Here is a 21,329-nt window from a genome sequence, read left to right as displayed (position 1 = left end):
ATTGGTGGCACGAGGATCGAGGACTACACTCCCTGAAGAGTAGTCATGCATACATATGTGAAATACTTTGCCATGCCCCTTTGTTGCTCTCTGTTGCAGTAAATTAGAAATCAACGGCCTTCTGGAGCGTTGCGCAATATTCCGAAAACAATTGCAAATAGAGGCAAATCGGGGCATCGCAATGGATTTCTATGCAAGGCAACTCGAGCATGCATCATTCATCATTTGGAACAGAGCTGAGGCAGTCCATGGATTTGCATGTCAATTTACCTACTTTTCTAGATTAATTTGTCAATTAATTAGGGTTTTGTAATATTTAATTATTCATTTCGGACTGTATTATTCATTTGGACTGTATTATTCTTTCGGACCCTCCGAGCGAGGGCAATGTTGTAATAAGTGTGCGTGAGTGTGATGTATGTCTGCCAACCCCACGTCTTTCTCCCTTTTATTTACCAGCTTATGATGGTTAGATTAGGGCATGTTTCAATTAGCATACAACATGATAGCATGTTTGCATCATTCATCTGTCTTACATACACCGGGCTCGGCGCACCATATTAACTGCATTTGTATTTCAATTTCAAGTTGAATACCTGTTAGTTGTAGCATTTCATATGCCATCTTTAGAATAGCCGAGCCTATCTTAGTTGCATTTTGCATGTGTTGCATTAGACATTTCTGTATAGTTAGGATCATGCATGGATTTCTAGCACAGCTTCTGTTTTGGCTTGGAGTACTCGGTAAGTTTTATGCTTTAGCATCCTTGCATGTGTGTGAGTGGCTGCCATGATAGCATGCTTACCATGAGGCTAAGTGGTTATATGATATACCTGCCTGAATGCCTGTGGGTGAAGGTTGGGTTATTTGGATTGGAACAATTCATCAATTGTGAGTTTTAAGCCCACTAGATAGTGGCAAATCACCTTGTTTTCTAAGCCCACCTGAGGGTGGCAAATCCACATTTTAGCCTACTTGCGAGTAGCAAACCGCTTTCAAAAACAAACATGAGATATTTTGTTCCAATTCAGGTGATCCAGTCTATACTTGTATACTGTGCGTACCACATAGTAAATCTAGGCTAATAACCGGAATAAAAACGCATAATATTTTCAAAACCCGATATCATGGTTAGTAGAGGCCGATTTTTGATCGGGCGAGCGGGGCTGCTCACGAAGTGACCTTCCCCAATCGTACCCAAGTTCCCGAGCCGAGGCAACTTTGGTGATGACGGACACATGGCCTTAGGCAACGAGTCAGGGTTTCCTAAATTTCCCAAAATAAAATATTTAGGTGGCGACTCTATATCTGGCAAAGCAATCCATGTTTGGCACTTCTTTCAAAAAATCTGTTTTCAAAAACGATTTGCTGGATTTGGACTCTTTGATGATTTCATCGGTCTTGCATTGCACTCTGTGAGATTAGATACAAGACCGTGACATTGAGTCCTAAACTGTAGTGAGCCCAATGAACAAAACGAGGGGAGATCTCCTCCCAGGACGTTCGGGGACGTCTACAGTATGCTAATCGAAGCATGTCCCTAATCTAACCATCAAAAGCGATTAAATGAAAGGGAGAAAGACGTGGGGTTGGAAGACATACACATTATTACATTACGCTCTCACGAAGGAGAGTCCGAATGAATAAAGCTAACTAACTAAGCTAAGCTAAGCTAATTAAGCTAATTATTACAAAAAATTGAATAAATAGCTAAACTAATTAACTAATTATTACAACACTTGAAATGAATAATTAACTAACTATCTAAGTTAATTAATTAAAATAAATTAACTAGGTTAAGCTAATTAAATATTACAACATCAACTAATTAGTTACAACTAATTAGACTAATTAAATATTACAACACAATTCATTATACTAATGAAACAATTAAACAATCAAACGCATTCGATATGAGCACCAAGGAAGATGGATGGAGGTTGTATGCACATCGCCTGAAAGCTACTCTATCTACCCAGACTGCCTCTGTTTCACCTTCAGCCACTGCCTTTGTTTCTATAAAATTGCACTGATGGCCACACACCAAGGGCTGGCCGTGCATTACTGATGGCCGGCCGGGCCTACAGAGGGCCGATCGTGCATTGATTTGGTGCAAAACTCTGTTTCTGTGCTTTGAGGTGAAAACAATGCAGATAAAGCATTTTCAAATTCCGTTTGTCCTTCCTTCCTTCTCTGTCATAAGAAAGCCTCAAGAGAAGGTTGGGATTGACTCCAAAACCATCAATGAGCAATATGATCGCTTGATAATCTCGAATATCATTTTGGACCAAAAATCAATAAATGTGATACAAATGGACCACCCCTCCCTTTTTGTCATGGAATGAACTCAAAAAAGGAAGTTGAGACGCTTCAAGGACATCAAAAACACCATGAATTGATGCTTGATGACCCTTGACACAAGAAACTTGGAGTAACGTCCGGCCAAGTTCAAGCTATTTAAGTCATTTTCTTTAGGTGTGTTGATTCAAGTTTTAAACCAATTGCTTTAGTCATTGCCATTCATTAGTCCAATTGTCCAAATGTGATATTGAAGTCCTCTAAACTAGAAATGATGTCAAACAACAGGTTCTTCCAAGACATGAGAAGGAGACTACATCGTTAACAATAAATCTCTGAAGAGATTAAGCGATTAAGTGTAGGTCTCCTTTACATGCATTGAACAACCTCAATTGGTTGAAATCATTCTCAAGAATGAAAGGTATGAAATGATTGATTGATTAGCAGACTTAAGCTCCAAACATGGAAAATAAACAAATAAAGCATAATAAACAAGGAGTATGCCAACTTGATGAGACCACAAGTACATTAAACAAGGCATGAACCAATTGAAAAGGCCTAGACAACCTGAAAATAGTCCTAAATACATGAAAATCAGAGGTGAAGCATGCATGAAAAGGGGTTGAAAAGCTAGACAATAAAGATGAGAATTAAGGCTAGTAAACAAAGATAAGGAGGGGTGGCTAACCCCTCTATTTTTGAAGCTTCAAAACATGGTTTTTAGCCTTTTTAAACCTCTAAAATTTTGTGTAAATACCAAAGAAAAAGAGTGAAAATGAGAAGGTTTGAGTTATGAATAAAGGTGTAAAAAGAGCAAGCTCTCTCCACCTTTTTGGTAACTCTTTAAACCCAACTCCAACACTTCAAAAAAACTCAAAACCAACCAAAACAACAAGAATAATGAAGTAAAGGATAGAAATGAAGGCAAGAGAAGAGAAAACAAGCTTATACCTTTCAAGAAGTAAGCTTGTTCTTGAAGTTTCAAACTTAGTTTCAATGCACTCTGAAGCTTGAATTACACTTCCTTAAGATCAACCAAGGCTTTAGGATGGTAAGACACGGTTGTATATGATGTATATAGGTGGTGTAAGCAAGCTAGGTTAGCTCAAAGATAACTTGCAGTGAAAGAAAGAGGAGTGAAGGGCTTTCAAGGTATATATATCTCTTCTAGAATTTTGTTCAACCCTCAAAACAATCCCATAGCTTCGGTTTTATAGAATTCGAGCTCAAAAGGTGATAAATATCTTCAAAAATGGACAGCTGGCGACCTCCCACCCAGAATAGTGTTTATCTCCAGCGAAGGTTGGCCGATCATTCATAGCCACAGCCGGCCACCACTGATACACGGCCGGGCCTTGATGGCCTCCTCTGTTTTTTTGGTTCAAACTCAGCTCAGAGTGAAAAATGGACCAAAAATGATATCCAAGGGTTCAAACAAAGTAAATGTTGAAGATGTGAGGGTATTTCGGAAACTTGATTGATTCCGAATTACTACGAATTCATAATTCAACTTTCATCATTGAGTGCATTGAACCAAGTGTCTGAGTCTTGCGGGCGGTCAAAAATGGGGTGTCTACACTCCCCTGCAACAGATACAGGAATTAATTCTTAGAATTAATCTGCAAAATTGATGGATTAAACCATCACCATTATAGAGAACTTACATAGTATTATACACAAGTGAATGTATATAATTTTGTACCCCACAAACCTAGCTTGGCCCAAAAAGATTAAGATGGGTGGGCCAAGCCCAACCCCCACACTCAATCCATTCCTTCAAGCCTCAAGATCCAAGATCCACAGACCCGGACCGGTCCGGGCAGGCGACTCGCGCGCGCGCATGTGTGGCAATTTTTGCATAACCAACTTAGACCATAGTCTCGGCCCAAGTCCATCCTTGAAGCATCCATAACTTCCTTTCTTCGAAAAATTTAGATGCCCAAAGGGCTCACACCCTTAGGCAAAAAATGGGATTTAAATACCCATTAATGCTCTCCTCTACAATCAATGTAGGATACAAGGTTTTATACCTTTCCCAACACCTCTTTCATGAGGCCAACTTAATAACTCAATTTCTCATTCAAATTTTAATTGTTTTTTGTCATTCTTTTTGTGGTGTAAAGATCTCACTACAAAGAATTTAAACCCCCTTTACTCCACCTCAATTGAGGATTGGAACCCACTTTAATATTGCATTAAAGTCACCAAAAAATCATTACTTTTCCAACATAGACCTCTCTAATTAAAATTTTTCACCTCTCTTTTCATAGATCTAATGGTCTTCTTATATAGGCAATTGAAGATGGCTTTCTTAATGGAGAAAGTGGAAGACAATAATAGAAGTCAATGTATAATGAAGGTAGGAGACAATGTATAATAGAGGTGGATGGTGAGTAATGATGGTGGTGTATGATTAGGAAAGTAGATGGTGAGAGGTGATGGTGGTATGTGATTATGAAAATGGATGATAAGTGGTGACAATAGTGTGTGATTAGGAAAGTAGAAGGTGAGTAGTGATGGTGGTGTGTGATTATGAAAGTGGATAGTGAGTGGTAATGGTGGGGTGTGATTATGAAAGTAGATGGTGAGTGGTGATAGTGGGGTGTGATCATTTTTATGTACACATATCTAAAATCATGTAAAATTATAAAATGCTACAAATTAATGAACTAAAAATATATTTTAGCGGTCTAAAATAATTTGGCCAAAACAGGTGAAGGTTGGAGTTAAAACTCAAATTTGACTTTTCTACTGAAAAATTCATAAAATATGATATTCCAATTTTCATCATCGAGTGCTCAAAAGAAAGCGCCCAAGTCTTAAGGCCGGTCAAAATGGGGTGTCTACACATATTTACACTGATCTTTCTTTCAATAAGGTTAAACTGATTAAAACTAGAAAAATTTACTCATAAATTCAATATAGGGAATGTTGATCCATTTAGCAGTCCTAAGAGTTTTCTTATGGAGCAATTAGTTCTTTTTGTTTTGAAAAGTTGTATTTATTGTATTTGGTGCCATTTGAGTTTAAGTAAATACCCTTTTGTGATTCATTTGTTCAATTTTCTAATTCATTTTTGGGATGGGAAAGGAAATGTGAGGTGTAGAAGATTCTTATTGGGGGGATTAATGGCTAAAGTTTTGGTTGTCGACTGCTGAAATCTACATTTTTGTTAATATGATTTTTTGGTATTACATTGGATTATTACATTAGAGTGTTACATTTAGAAAAAAATACACGAAGGAGTTTTGTGTGTTACATTATTGGAGTGTTATGTTTGAAAAGAATACACTATGGAGTTTTCTTAGAATGTTATGTTGTTATATTTGAGAAAAATGCACTAAGGAGTTTTTTAGTGTGTTATATTACAGTATTACGTTTGGGAAAAGTACACAAAATAGTTTTTTTTTTTTTTTTGAATGTTACGTTATTACGTTTAAGAAAAGTATACAATTGAGTTTTTTAGTATGTTACATTAGAGTGTTGCGTTTAGAAAAAAGTATATTAAGAAAAAAAAATTTAAATATTATATTGTTACGTTTAAAAAAAGTATACTAAAGAGTTTGTTAGTGTGTTCCATTAGAGTGTTATATTTTTTGAGTGTCACATTGAAGTGTTACATTTAGAAAAAAAAAAACACACACACACACACACACATACACACACTGAGGAGTTTTTTTGAAGTATTACATTTAGTAATTTTAACATTATGAGAAAATTCACATTTGTCTCTCAACATATAATATACGTACGTTATGCTTGACTTTTTATGTAATTCACACTAGAATAAGACTTTTAGATCTATTAAAAAAATGGAGGACTAAATAGTTCATAAGATCACTATTTGAAATTTATTGGTGTTTCACCCTTAAAGCTAATGCAGACAATGTGTAGATGCTAAAATAAATAAATATAAATATACATTTTTTTTGTTTATTCGATTAACGAATTATTGATGAAAAAAATTAATTGTTATGTGAATTAAATTCTTAAGAAATACCAATATAATTATATTAAAAATATAAAACTAATTATATATATTTTAAATTTAATGTTAATGTAGTTTACCTTTTGGTAAAAAAAAAATTATGTTAAAAATTGATAATTAAAAAATTAAACTAAAAACACCACTTTCCTAACTTGTAAATAATCAATTTTTTAAACTTATTTACATTATTTTTAGGGGATTTTTTTTAAGGTCCCTGGTATTAAAATTTTATAGCATAAAAGACACCAAATATTTTCATAATATCTAAGATCCCTCAATTTGATCCAGAGAAATTTCATCTAGAGAATTTCTCTGGACTTTCTAGAGAAATTTCTCTCCAGAGAAATTCCTATCCAGAAAAATTTCATCCAGAGAATTTCTCTAGACCTCTGAGAGAATTTCTCTCCAAAGAACTAGAATTTCTCTGGGAGGTTTCTCTATTTCTCTGACCTTCCAGAGAATTTCTCAGAGAAAATTTACACAATGGCCAAAATCCTAAAGAATTTCTCTGGATAGAAATTTTTTCCAGAGAAAATGAATGAAGAATTTCTCTGGATCACTTTAAGCCAGAGAAATTCTCTCAAAATTAATGAAATTCCTAAAGAAACATTTCCAGAGAAATTCTCTTTAACCCAGAGAAAATTCAGTTCAAATCAAAAAAAAATTCAGTCCAAACCAAAGAATTTCTGTGGACCAACTCGGAGAAAATTTAGTTCAAATCAGAATTTCTCTAGTCCAAACACACACCATATATACATACAACACATTTATATATATTCATACATATTTGAGTGGGTTAGCCAATAAGCGGAACCAGGCCAGGAGTAGGACCCGTGTGGAACAGTGATGAAAGTACTGAGATTGAGCTTGTTGTTAAGGACTAAGTCAATGTCCCTAGGGAAGAACTCGGTGGTGGAGAATCGGCGGCGGTAGAGGGACTTAGCGTCAGAGGGAGCGAGTTTGAGGATGGCGACTCGATTACTGAGCCGAACACGGTTGGTGAAGACGGGGTGGACCAGGATTGATGAAGTACAAAACTTAAAGTCACCGCATTTATCGGTGAAGAGCTTGACGGAAGGTTGGTTGCCATTTTCAATAACGATGTACGAATACTCAGCGCCTGAATAGACCTCAGCGACACAGAGCCTTCGTTTTGACGCTCTTGATCCACTGCAATTCCATTCTTCTGTCCTCGATTCGCCGGAGTCAGCAACATGATGATCATGAGATCGAGATCGATGAGAGCGAACAGAGATCTCTCTGCGTGACGATCTCTTCGACGGCGAACTTGGCAAGGATGACAGCCGGCGGTGGACTGGCTCCTCCGAATCATTGTTGAACAACCCTCCGAATCAGTGTTAAAACGATTCATGGTTGATCGAATTAGAGAGAGAGAGAGAGAGAGAGAGAGAGAGAGAGAGAGGGCAAAAGAGAGAGAGATTACATCTAATGGTCGAAGTGAAAAGCTTAAAAATGTGTTCATGTGTGTAGAAAGAGAAAGCGAGAGACTGGAATTTCTCTGGATATATGGGTGTAGAATTAAGGGACCTTAAACATCACAAAATAATATTGTGGATCTCTTCCATCACCAAAAGTGGAAGAGGGACCTTATACTAATTTTTCCTTATTTTTAACTAATAAATTATACCAACCAATATAACGCATATTTTCAAATTAAACGCTGCCTTATTCCATTTGAGGCCCTTTTTTTTTTTTTTTTTGATCTGGAAAAAAGGGCTCTATGGTGTCATCATGACCCCGTTGGGCCCTAGCCCCAGGGTAGCCGGTTGCCTGCTAGGAATTAACCTCCACCAAGTGAGGGACCCACCACTAGGGCACCAATGTAGGGCAACCACACGCCACAGCAGAGGACAAGATTCGAGGGGAGTATGAGCGTGTTCTCAAGAGAGATTTCAAACGCCCCTCCCAAGAATCGACCCTGGCTCTCAGTTAGAGAATGTGCCGCATCCTCCACCAGGCCCTGTTTAAGAGGCGGGTTTAGAGCCCTTTTTTTTTAATTATTATTTTTTATTATTTAAGGTTAAAATCCATAACAAGACAAAATAAGTTAAAATAGTCAATAAAATAAAATGTCATATTAAATCTATAATTATTTTATTTTTTTCTCATAAATATCACATCTAATTATAAAAAAATCTAACTACATTTTTAAATACAAAAATTTTAATTTATTAAAATAACCAAAAATCAAAATAGACTATTAAAATAGCGAATCTGCCAAACGAGACCCGTGTATAAGAGAGGAGGAAGCCCCAGTAGGGAGGCATTTTGCGTATCCATTGCGGATGCCAGAGAGAGAGAGAGAGAGAGAGAGTATTGAAGAAAGTGAAAACCCTAGTGTCTACTGAGTAGTCTGAGTGAGAAAATGCCTCTGAAGATGTTGGACGCTACAATCTCCACCTTCGACGATGTGTTGGAGAAATTCAAATCGGACGCACCAAACAACAAAGCTAATCTCATTCTCTTCTTGGCTGACAAAGACCCTACCACCTCTCTCAGCTGGTGTCCTGGTACTCACTCACATACATACCCATATATATACATAAAATTCCGTTTATTTTGATATTGTTTTTATTCTATTTTTGTCAGAATTATAGCCATTGGTGACATACCCAAATTTGATTTATTATTGTATTCCTTTGTGAAACCCAATCAAACCAATTGCCCTTTTATACCCCAAATCAGACATAAAATGGAATACATTGCTACAGATTTTACATTAATTAATGGGTGCTGCTTTATATTCTGTTTTGTGCCATTTCATTGGTTTTTTTTTTTTTTTGGCTTGTATTGCATTGTTTTAATGATGGATTTAGTCTTTCCTGATGTCTTCCTTGTATGGGTCTTTCTATGTGTTCATATATGAATTTTTTTTTTTTTATTCTTTTGTTTTTTGGGGTATTTCTTAAACCACTTAATTTGTAGAATAGCACACAGTGTCAAGGTAAGGTCTATTCTATCTTGAGAAAATTTCTGGTAATTCTTGCGAATCCAGTTCAGTTGGGAATTTGGAAATCTTTTGTGATGCATTTTAGGATATAATTGTTCTATTCTTGAAGCTACTTGGGAACAGTAATCGGGAATTTACTCATAATATATGTATATGGAAAAATGACTTGTGTTGTTTGTATATACATGTAAGAACTTCATTTAAGAGTCAAAATATGCTGTTGAATTATATGCATATATATACATACGAAATTCTGTTTTTAGGAAAAAAGCAGAATTCAAACTCTCATGTAATGAGGAGACAATTTTGGAATGGGGAAGAAGTTTACACTGTTTGGATCATGAATTTAGACAAGGATTTGGGAAGGGAAAGGAAAATGGAGAAATTTTTAGCTTGGATTTTGTTCACATTTGCCTCACCTTTTCCCTTTTTCCTTTTGAAATCCCTTTTTCCTTTCAATCGATGATGCCATTGTGGAAATATATCAGTTATCTTGCCGAGCAATTGCATGTATTCATACAAGTTTAATGTATGTCCATGCAAATTGTTTGTATTATTTGAAACTTTCCTTGTAGAGCTCAATTATGTGACTTCAAATTCAAAAACATATTGAAAAATTTTATAGCCAAATCACGTAGTGTCAATTGGAATGAAGACTTTGAATTTGACGTTAATGTTAAAAACCTCTCTCTCCCTTATGTAATAGGGTAGATTTAGAAGTGTCCATGCAACATTCATCCAGGCAAATAATTGATGTGTAATTTTAGCATGGGAAGCTTTATTGGGTAACAACAAAAGGAAAAGGAGTGAAAGAAAATTTCATTTGCATTTTCATTTATGGTGAAAAAAAAAAAATTTGCACGTTAAAACATAGCATAGCCTTTTGTAAATGAACCTGTAATGAGGCAATTGGTTAGAATAGAAAATTTTATTTGCACTTTTTGCCTCGACGGTCGGGAAAAGAAAGTTTGTTGTTTTAAATCCTGCTCTCGAGTCAATACACTCTGTCCCATTTTGTTGGAAAAGCAGATCCTTATTAAATCATAAGCTCTTCTCTTTTTCGCTTGCAGATTGTGTGAGAGCCGAACCTGTAATTTACAAAAAGCTAGAAGCATTGCCTGATGATGTGGCACTCTTGCAAGCTTATGTTGGTGATCGACCTACATGGAGGAATCCCCAGCATCCATGGCGGGTTGATTTACGGTTCAAGCTCACAGGAGTTCCTACACTAATTCGATGGGAAGACGATGCCGTCAAAGGCCGCCTTGAAGACCATGAAGCCCACCTTGAACACAAAATTGACGCCCTCGTTGCTGGAAAATAAGATATCGTCTATCTCAATGAAGATGGTTTGGATAAGCTATGTTTCATAGAATAATCTGCAACTAAACGCTGCAGTTTTCATCTCTGTTGAACATTAATTAATGATGTTGCCCTTATTGGCTAATGAAGTAAAAAAATTTATGCCCATGATATGTGATTTTGGAACTTGAATCATTGATTGAAGTGAATCCTAATTTAGGTAAACAATCTCTGGTCAGCAGATTAAATTTTTTATAAAAATACAATTTTTTTGTTTTGTTTTTTAGGATTATAAAATTATAATGCACTAGTTTATAATTGGAGCAGCATGACTGCTATTTTCCAGTAAAAGATGCTCCAAATAAGTGAAGTATTTTTTTACCAATTAGAAAACCTGCTTCAACCTAGAAATCTGATTTCTAAGAGTAATTGCAGCTACTACAGTTCCATGCATTCTTAAACTAGCAATGGATAATCACAAGCAATAGAGTATATTATCCTTTTAGGCTGTGTTTGGATTTTAAATCTGGGGGGTAATGAAAACTAAAGGATAAATGAAGTAGAAGTCAGCTATTTGGTTGTTTTTGTTTTCTGTTTTCATTTTATAATAAACACAAAAAACCACTACTTGAGCAAACCCTGGGGCAGCTCTGCACTTGTTAAAACAGAGGACATTCCAAACATTTAAACAATTTTCTTGTGGCAGTTAAAAAATTTAAAAAATTTTCTTGTCAGAATTTAGTTACTGCACATGTAACAATGCCACTTGCAATTGCAAAGCCAAGTAGGCAAATGTATTGCAGTTCTTAATAAGCTGAAAGCTGAGTGTTTAAAATTTGATCATTCCTTCTTTGTGATTGTATCTTCTTAGCGACAAGCTTTTGGTATAAGAGCCATAGTAGCATAAACTTGTTTTATTAGAAGTTTCTTTATTACAATACCCTTTGTATCTTCTGACTATAAGTGTATTCTCTATGATTGCCACTTTATGTATGACCAACATACCTCGAGACTTTGGAAAAAACTTTTTACCTCGATTTACAATTCTTATAAACAGCCTTGTGGATATGCAAACCTTTGTAGCCTTTCAAGGTGAACAAATTTTGGTTTAATAGTAATTATTGACACTTCTAAGACACAAATTTTGTAATATTCACTCAATGTTCATATAAGACATTCAAGAGACTTGGTGGAAGAAAGCTGAAAAGCCCTTTCTATCTTATTAGTAAGTGCTTATGAGCAAGAGAGGGCCAGTGTTGGCACTTTAGTTTAATTGCAGCTAGCGCACTCCTCTCTCAGTCAAGTTTCTTGTTTGTTAGTTCAAGCTTTGAAGCCCTACCTTTATTTATGGGATATTTGAAGAACTGCAGGTTTGGAACCCTATAGAAGAGCCTGGTTTCCATCTCGCTAAGATGAAGAGCTGAGATATTTGTGACTGGAGAGTAGACCCAAAAGGCAGCAGATAGTCCTCTTAAGTGAATGCAAAGTAATGCGGTATTAAAAGCCGAAAGCAAAAACTACATATTCGAGGATAAATAAATCTGACTGCTGTTTACATTATCCAGCCACTTTGGCTACCACTTAAGTCGAAGTGGAGAAAAAAACACACTAATTTACAAAAAGAGAGTTGTGGATGAAAAAGCTGTGGATTACAATAATTAGGCATCACCTATAACAACAGCCAGAAAGAAGAAACAAGAGGAGGGCTCTGCATCTTTATAAGATTATCAAAATTATGTTAGTCCCGCTGTACACAAACTGCAATTCACAAGTCGAAACTACAATCAGAATTGGTAAAAAAAACTGGACGGTTATATTTTGCAGTTTCCATGAGCATGCAGACTCTCCACACCACAGATATACACTACTGATACTTCACAGAAACAACCAAAATCTATACATGTTAAAGTGAGAATTTAAACTGAAAGGCACCAACAGAACTTGTTAACAGTGTATATGACAATAGGAAAAGCAATCATTGCTATTCAATTTGCCAAAATAAGCAAATTAGCTTTCTTACCTATTTGCATGAAGGCATGCCAAGCACATTTAACTTCAAAGCTGGTCCTTGAATAGTTTAGGTGTCAACTTCAAAGTAATATCACCATAAGGCTCTGCTTCTTGTACATCTACAAGTCCACAACATTTTAAAACCTACCAAAGATGCCAGACATTTTACCCTTTTAGTCAATTTTTATCATCTAGCACCACAAATCTCAAATGCTTGTGAAATAACTGATAGTCTGCTACATGTTTATTACCAAATGGGACAGCAATAGCAATCAGATGGTGAAAAAGAAACAAGACTCAAAATGTACAATTTTACTAAATCGTGATTCTCAATTTATCTATTCACCCTTTTATAAACTACGATTAGGGATTAGCTCAGTAATGGTGCAACTTGATGAAATCAATTGATTTTTACAACCATAGAGAGACGAATGATAGCTTTCTTTGTTGTTGGGAGCTATTTCACCCCACCAACACATACAAGGACAATTCAGACTCTTTGGCGTGAAAATTGTTCTCATACCAATAACCACCATCAAAAGGCATATAGGTGAAGCATGTATGCAACATTGTTATATTGCAAGGCTGACATGAGTACAATACTTGGATCAGAATGAACTAGTGTAGATATACATCATAGTTCATGCTGATTAAAACATTTAATGTAGTGTTTGGGTTACTAGAATGGAATAGAATGATCATTCTTTATCCACCTTATGGAATGACTATTCCCTTACAATGGTAAATGATTATTTCATTTGTCATACAAATTTCATCATATTTGTGTTACTTTTTTAGGTTGTGTTTGGATCATGGATTTGGAAAGGGAAAGAAAAAGGTGAGGGAAATGTTAATGAAATATAAGGTAATTTTTTTCTTCATTTCCTTGTAAATTTCTTTCCTTTCCAAATCCCTACTAAAATCCATGATCCAAACACAGCCTTGGCAAACCAAATGTGTGAATTGACGTTATAATAGAATGATCATTTCATTCCATTTTATTTCAATAAACCAAATATATCATACTAATCCCAATTACCACTGAAGTTCCATTTTATTGGTTGGAACTTCCAGTTATCTTGGTAGAAATTTGAGGGGAAGAGTGATCCAGTTAGAGCCTTTAAGCACAAACTCAATCCAACATGCATGGTGGTAGATACTGTGCCAAATAACCATGTTATCTATACAAGAATAACCACAGAAACTGCAGAATATAAATTGGTCATTCCCATGATATTCATCTCAAATCATGCATATATTTTCAACCATTTGCATACCAACAATATAAAAATGATGACACAATCACAAACTAACCAAATACTGAAAAAAAATTAAAAAAAAACACTAATAAACCCCACAGTTGGATGGAAGGTTCAGGAGCTCACCAGAGTCTCATAGAACATTCGAGCACATACTTTTCTGATTTTTCCTTCTACGAGCTTGTTCAAGATTAGATCCCCAGATATGTCTTCTGAGATGGGGGTAACTGAAGACTTTCCTTTTAAATATTGAGCCACTTTCCTGTAAGTAAGTCACACAAATGGGATATCTTGCGAGAAGCTGCTTAAAACAGTGAAGCTCATTTAGTACTAATGGGATATCTTGCAAGAAGCTACCTTGTTGTCCCCGACAATACGTCAACGCCTTGAGTTGTTTGGATTTCTGTTAAAAGCATGAATAGGTCATACAAAGATTTGATACCAAACGTAAATAACAGTGGAATGTCTACTATCATTTGTGTCTTGTCACAAAATCATTCATATTGATAATCAAAAAAATCTACAAAAGGTTTCTTCACTTACTGGTTGGCGTATAATCTTCAGAGGCTAAAAAACTTAGGTCCTGCAATGAAATGAGACAGTGAGTGAGATGCAACCTCCAATAAGTGCTCTCAACTCAATCATTCAAAAGATGAGGTTTTAAGTGAAGCCATGTGTACAAATACATGTGCATAAAAGAATTTAATGCATTGCATCATTTCATGCACTATGAAATCAACTAAAAGAGAGGATCATTATCAAACAGTTTAACAATATCACCAAGGTTCTGAAAAGCGGTTGCGGTCGCCGTAACGGTGGCAGTGGCGCAGTTGCGGTTGCAGGGTGTAAAGGCCGTAGCGTAACGATTGCGGTAACCGGAATCGTGAATTTTTTTATTTTTCGCACAATTTGAAAAAAACTTACCGATACGCATATTTTTTTTCCATGATCATATTTATTAGGTTACAAATAAATATTGATCAATTTTTGTAAATTTTTAAGTATGATCCAATATATTTAATATTTTTAAATCACTATAAACTAAATTTTTTGCATTTTATTTTAATAATTAATGACTTTATTTTATACAAAAAATCAATCACTAACTATTATATATAAGATAAACAATGACAAAAGTAAGAGAATAAATAAGAGCCTAAATATATATATATATATATATACATATTTTAACCAAGTCAAATAGATAATGACCACACTTATTATTATTATTATTTTCAAACAATATACAGATAGACACACACAAACAAAATGGTTGAGTGATAGCAGCTGAATAGAATAACATAGGTCTTACAGCTTCAGTTCAACAAATCAATAACATGTTCTTCATCTTTCCTGTTCTCTCTCTCTATCTCTTGCTTCTCCATTCTCTCTCTTTATCTTCCCTCTTCCCTCTTCTCTCTATCCCTCTTTCCCTATTTTCAGTTTTTTTGTGTTTTTTCGAAAGAAACAATTTGGAACCGTTACATAACAGTCTGTTACGGCACCGTTACGACCGCTACGGCAGCCGCTACAGCCGACACACTTGTGAATCTTAATCACACTGCAAAAGCGGCTATAACGGGTGGTGGTAACCGCCAAAACCGTTACGTAACGGCGTTACGTAACAGTTGCGGCCGCTTTTTAAAGCCTTGAATATCACTTATGTAGAGCCTACACTTTTTAATTGAACTACAAGTTCCAACTTATTGTGTTGAATCTTAAATGAAACTCGCTCCAAAAGTTTTAGAGTGAATATATGTACATGTGCATAAAAGAAAAGTCAAAAGTTACAGTAGTGGCAATTCTGTATATGACATTCATTAAGTAAATTGATGGTTATATAACACATAAGCAACAAAACAGGACCATAAAGTGTATGGCATGCAGTTCATGTATATGTCACATTTGTAGGCACAAGTCTCAAGTTGATCCCTGCTGAATTGTTTTCTTTAAGTAATGCCCTGAGAGGTCATCAAGAAGCATCTACCATATTTCAGAACCACAAAATGAACCTATTGTTAATGATATTCCAAAGTAACTATTTACAAGAAAGGAAAACATGATGGATCATTAAAGACAAAACACATATACCTCCGACAATAATAACCACTCAAGGCACAGAAATGATTTAAACAGAATGAACTTACATCTGCTTCTGCGGAATTCATCACCTCAGGAATATCTGAAAGACCAGTGTTTTCAAATCCTAGACACTCCCCTAAAAATGTCATCGGTGTTTCCGACTCAGACCCAAGAGTTCCAGTAGATGCTGCCAAGTCCGGTGTGGGTTGTACTCCAGTCCCAACAGTTGTTCCCAGTTGAGGTTCTGATTGTGAGCCTAAGTTGCCAGCTGAAGCAGGAGTGAAGTCATCTCTTCTATATGGAGAAGACGTGAATCTGGTCTCAGAAGCCATGAATCTATTAGGAGAACCCATGATTTCAGGTAAAATGTTACTACCATCGGGGCCTTCATAATTTCGAAGGCATTCAATTTCCATATCAAGGTCATGCATGGGAGGAGACTCTGCAACAGTAGGCTCTGGACAAGCTTCTTCCACGTTAACTAAATGAGGTTTCACAGTAATGAAATCCCTTGTATAAAGGTTACATAGATCTGCGCACAACCCTGCAGATATATGGGCACCCATTCTCTCATAAAATCAATTCCTTCGATCAAGAGGCAAAAGCAATTGAGGCATAACAGTAAATGAAGAAACCCACTCACCAGTCATTAGTGGCTCGAGAAAGATTTTTTCTTTTCTTAATCTATTATTTGACTTCCAAACATCCAAAGCAGAAGAAGGGCAACATTTCCTCTTCCTCAGTAGATCACTACAATTATCAAGTGCTGCCTTCATAAACCTGACATATCCATATCCTTGTTGAAAAACAGTTTTTTAAAAGTATTACAATAATAAATAATAAAAAAAAACCCAAATGAACAGCCTCAAAATTCATACTTATTAGTCAATACTGTGGACTCATCATAGAGCTGCTTTCTCTTTCTTGGTCTAGCTTTTGGCTGGCCAACAGGTGGCGTTGAACGCATTGCCAGTTCAGGTGATGCATGCCCTGCCACACAAGAAAGAAAGTATACCCAAATATAAAGCAAGTTCAATTTTAGGCTGCATCCAATAATGAGAAATTCACACCTACCAAATGAAACATGTGAATCAAAAACGTCAGGAGCTTTGTCTGAAGAAGCAGAACTAACTGGTTCTCCATGTTGCTGAGATGGGAGAGACTGTCCTCCAGAGACTAATATTTCTTCCGCAGCTGGTGGAAGGATTTCCTTCTCATTTATGATTTGCTGCTCCAAAAGCCTGTCCGGTTCAAGCACATCATTCCCTTGATCTGGCCAAAGTGAAATGTTATCCGCATGAAAATCGTGGGCGGCATCACGCATAACTTCAATTTCTGGGATATTTTGAGGAAAACTATCTTCATTGAGCATTTCAGTCTCTTCTGGACCAGGATCTTGAAAACCTACAGTTGGGTCCACTGGAAGTGAAGGACGAGGACTGCAATTAACAAAAGAAAGGAACTCATTAATTCATCAAGAGACAGGAAAAAGAATGAGACTTTTATTTCCTTTTATCAAAAACATACTCTTCCTTCATTGGACTGGCTCCTGATACAGAAGCATCTTTCAAACCGATTGAATCCCTCAAAATGCCCTACAACAACAGACATCTTTGTTATGTGATACTGCAACTCAGATACCTCCCAATTCAAAAATTAAATGACTCAGGTAATCAAGTTACCTCATCAAAAGTAATGGCAATGTACGGATCTCTTCCAATTGGAATTTGATCTACAATATGATAATTCCAGTTCAATCATTTACCATTTGAACTATCAAATCAAAATATGAATACTCGCACCATTAAGTGTTATTGAACTGAGAAATCATAAACTAGAGTGCAATAATTTACAAAATATGAATTCAAAAGTGAAATACTACCACAAGTAAGTGTTATCTCCTCCTCGCTCCGGAGATGATTATCTTGAGCCCTGAGAATTAAAAAGCGAGTGTTATCCATAGATTCAAAGAAAGGCACAAGTGCATAGGTTGCCAGAAAATTACCCGTCATAAGAGAAGTCATCCTCCAAATTCAAGGCATCAAGTTTGAACGTGTTTGGCAAAGTGACAGAGTCAAAAGGTGCATGAGTTGCATCTTCTGGTAGATTAACTTCTACAGGAGCAAATGCTTTTCTTATGGTTATCAGAAAAAAATTGTAGTCTTGGTACAGATAGTCGACTTTCTTTGAATATATCCGAACAACACCCAGTAGAAGATGACCTGACATTCTTAGTGCAATGGGAACTTCGGGATACATGATGCGCTCTAGAAGAAACATTCAGGGGGGAAAAAACAATTATCAAACAAGGCCATTTCACGCCATTGATGTATGATTTTATGCAAGCTAAACACATAGGTTTAGAGGAAGAATGAGAACAGAACTAGAGTACATTAAGAAAATAAGCAGCAGATTGCTAGTCAAATGATGAAGCAATAAAAGAATTATATGTAATTTTTCAACATTGAAGAGGATAAGGATCTTCACCAGCATACCCAAAAAACATTAAAAATAAAATAAAATAAAAAGAAAGAAAGATAAAGAATTCCCCTTGGTTTCAAGTGCTATGCAAGTAGATAGGAAGTTCAACTTGTTGCATCCCACCACTAGACTCTCGTGTTCAACTAATCAGAAGTAAATACTCATTTATTCACACAAATATAGATATTTTGCAAATAGTGAATCACAAAGATAGGAGCATAAATCAAGAAGTGGTGGGAGAGTAATTGAAAATGAAATAAGAATTTTAGTTGCCATTAGAAGAACTTCGAACAACAAGGATGACTGTTCTACCTTATTAAAGTGATCCTAATTCAACCATATAAATTTACCATAAGATTAAGCTCTCTTTAACATCCCCTATCACAACTTTATGGTACGACAACCAAAATGCTTCGTAAAACATCAAAAATAGTCATGGCATCCCCATCATCTAACCACACTAAACTCACCCCAATTCAAGCATGTAGATTTACCAACCAACCAACATCTCCCTCTCTTGACTTCATGCTGCTGCAAACATGCAGGCATGAAGATGAAAGCTCACATGCATATGCACCAACTGAAATTATAAGAAATAAATATGGACCGATTAACCTCACAAAAAATCCCAAATTCACAAATGTAAGGGATTATTAGCTATCAACTTTTGGCAAGATTGACCTACTACGCATCTAAGAATTAAAAAGTGTGGCAACTAGCAACCATCAATTGAAATTCACTTAGCTTTAACATACAATGAAACTCTTCTTTGTTGGACCAATTGTTTGGTGCAAGTTGACAGTGGCTCTTGAAATTTTTTGGATTAATTGCACTGAACTCCCCTGAGGTATGGAGAAAAAATAAATAGCTCCATAATTTTAGCATAATTCGTTGGTTACATGGATTAAAAAAAAAAAAATGATGTTATCTATTTTATAGTGAAATGAATATTTTTTCTTATTTATGCACATGTCTTCACGCTATTTGTATTAGTTTTGGTTACTTCAGCCTTACTAAAAGAGAGGTCAATGTAATTATGCCAAAACTGCGAGACTAGTTGTCCTTTCTCTCCAAACCTAATGGGAAATCAGTGTAATTTTCCCCAAAAAAATAAATAAAAATAAAAATTACTGGGGTCAATATAGCACTAAAAAACTCTGGAAAGAAAATTTATCACTCTTATGTCATCTGGGTTAAACAAAACACCCACCAATTGTTTGGTTTCATAATCATGGAGTCAAAGAATATGATTGGGTTTTTTTTTTTTCCATTAAATTTCAAAACCCATTGATAAAAAATTATGAAGAATTCACATCAAACCCAAATCATGTTTGACAATAGGGTTCTCTATGAACAATCAACAATGTCTAATAGACGCCATAAATCAAAAACAAAAATGAATTAAAATTGGAGAAAAGGAAGAGGGATTAACAAGGAAAGGAAACGAACCAACAGTGGAAGAGATGTCAGTGGAGGTGTAGTGAGATTTCTTCAATCTGTGCTGTAAATGAGCCGCACACCACACCGTTCCAAGCGGCCCTTTCCGAGCCAAAAACGTATGCGAGTAAAACATCTCCTTCCTTCTTCTTCTTCTTCCTCAAGGCTTTACAGATCTCTATCTATCTCTCCCTATATCATCGGAAAAAAAAGAGTTGGTTGTTGAAAATGTTAGTATCAAAGCCATCTGTGTAATTTTTGGTTGGAATTACCTCGCCCAAAATAAGCCTTCCCGCCCGAAATACACTTCCCGCCAAGGCTGCTTCCGAAAAACTAGAACCTGGCCCCTCAGATTTTGGAGAAAAAATATAGGCTCCTAAATATAAGCCCAATCTAAGCTAACATTCAGGCCCAATCAAAGAGCAAAATAAATTTGGGGCACTTACCGAGAAGTAACATACATAAAGTTCAAACCTCTTTAATCTAAAAACAAAATATTTACGCCAGGTAATTTTACATATTTTTAATCATTATTAAAAAATCTTTTTTTTTTTATGAATTTAAAAACGTTGTTACATCCCATCATCGTCAGACTTCCGTCAGACAGTCATCAGAGATTCGCCGGAATGTTCAACATTACCAGGAAGTTGTTGAAGTATCACCGGAGTGTTCTGAACGTCACTAGAAGTCGCCAAAATGTCTACAATGTTCGCTGGATGTCAAAAACATTGTCGAAGACTCACTGGAATTTTCAGAATATTGCTGGGAAAAAAAATAAATGGAAAAATTATAGTAAAAAAACATAACAAAATGTGGTAAATATTGATAAAATGAAAAGGAAAAAAAAAAACAATAAACAACAATGGGAAAAAATATACATTATTTCACAAATTTTGTATGGTTTCAGTAAATAATCTCTAATATTGATCAAATTAAAAAGCAGGCTTTGAAAGTGTAAAATGTTATTATTCCAAAGCATGAATCTATTAAGCATTTATCGTTATTAATCAAACTAGAAAACATGTTATGAAACTGTAAAATTTTACAATTTTAAAGTATGATTCATTTTAGCACTAAAAAAAAATGAAACTGTAAAATTTTACAATTTTCACCGCCTATAACTAAAATTTGAAACAACTTGTTTAGAATTTGAAAAATTTTCTCTATTCGAATGAGAGAAACAGATATAGAGAGAAGATTGTGCTCCGGTAACTATTTTTTATTTAAATCTAATCGAATCTAATATAGATCTACTCAAATCTGATGTAGATCTGAGTAGATCTACTCAAATCTTCTTTGTCGGAAACTTGTCTTCTTCATCGTCGGTAAAAGTGAAGTAAGGAGTCAGTAGTTGCCGGTGAACCCCAATCAATGATGATCGTCGGTCGCCAGTGATTATATTATATATATTAGAAAGAGAAAGAGAAAGAGAAAGTAAAGAAGCAAGGTATGATCGTCGATCGCCGAAAATCATAAAGAAAAAGATGTTGAAAAGAACGAA

General features: G+C 35.6%; 2 protein-coding genes across 2 annotated transcripts; one reads left to right on the top strand and one right to left on the bottom strand.

Moving 5' to 3' along the window:
• The first annotated feature begins 8,537 nt into the window (after positions 1–8,537).
• LOC114301243 (Thioredoxin superfamily protein) lies at positions 8,538–10,732 on the top strand. The gene is made up of 2 exons (XM_028246168.2): positions 8,538–8,817; positions 10,328–10,732. The coding sequence occupies exons 1-2, from the start codon at positions 8,673–8,675 to the stop codon at positions 10,579–10,581; spliced, it is 399 nt and encodes a 132-aa protein (XP_028101969.2). The 5' UTR covers positions 8,538–8,672; the 3' UTR covers positions 10,582–10,732.
• Positions 10,733–12,056: 1,324 nt separating this feature from the next.
• SYN3 (Rad21/Rec8-like family protein) lies at positions 12,057–20,126 on the bottom strand. Its single transcript, XM_082916025.1, has 14 exons — positions 19,841–20,126; positions 17,916–18,177; positions 17,793–17,842; positions 17,593–17,642; positions 17,438–17,505; positions 16,985–17,349; positions 16,789–16,900; positions 16,554–16,690; positions 15,976–16,454; positions 14,372–14,411; positions 14,186–14,231; positions 13,955–14,090; positions 12,580–12,713; positions 12,057–12,317 (listed from the first exon to the last, which is right to left on the bottom strand). Exons 1-13 carry the CDS (start codon positions 19,962–19,964, stop codon positions 12,615–12,617), a joined length of 1,968 nt encoding a protein of 655 aa, XP_082772151.1. The 5' UTR covers positions 19,965–20,126; the 3' UTR covers positions 12,057–12,317; positions 12,580–12,614.
• Between the last annotated feature and the right edge of the window lie 1,203 nt (positions 20,127–21,329).

The sequence above is a fragment of the Camellia sinensis genome, chromosome 2 (assembly GCF_055761805.1).
Source record: "Camellia sinensis isolate YWXY chromosome 2, ASM5576180v1, whole genome shotgun sequence".
Taxonomy (NCBI): Eukaryota; Viridiplantae; Streptophyta; class Magnoliopsida; order Ericales; family Theaceae; genus Camellia; species Camellia sinensis.
The sequence above is the reverse complement of the archived record's forward strand: the minus strand, read 5'-3'. Positions and strand labels throughout refer to the sequence as shown.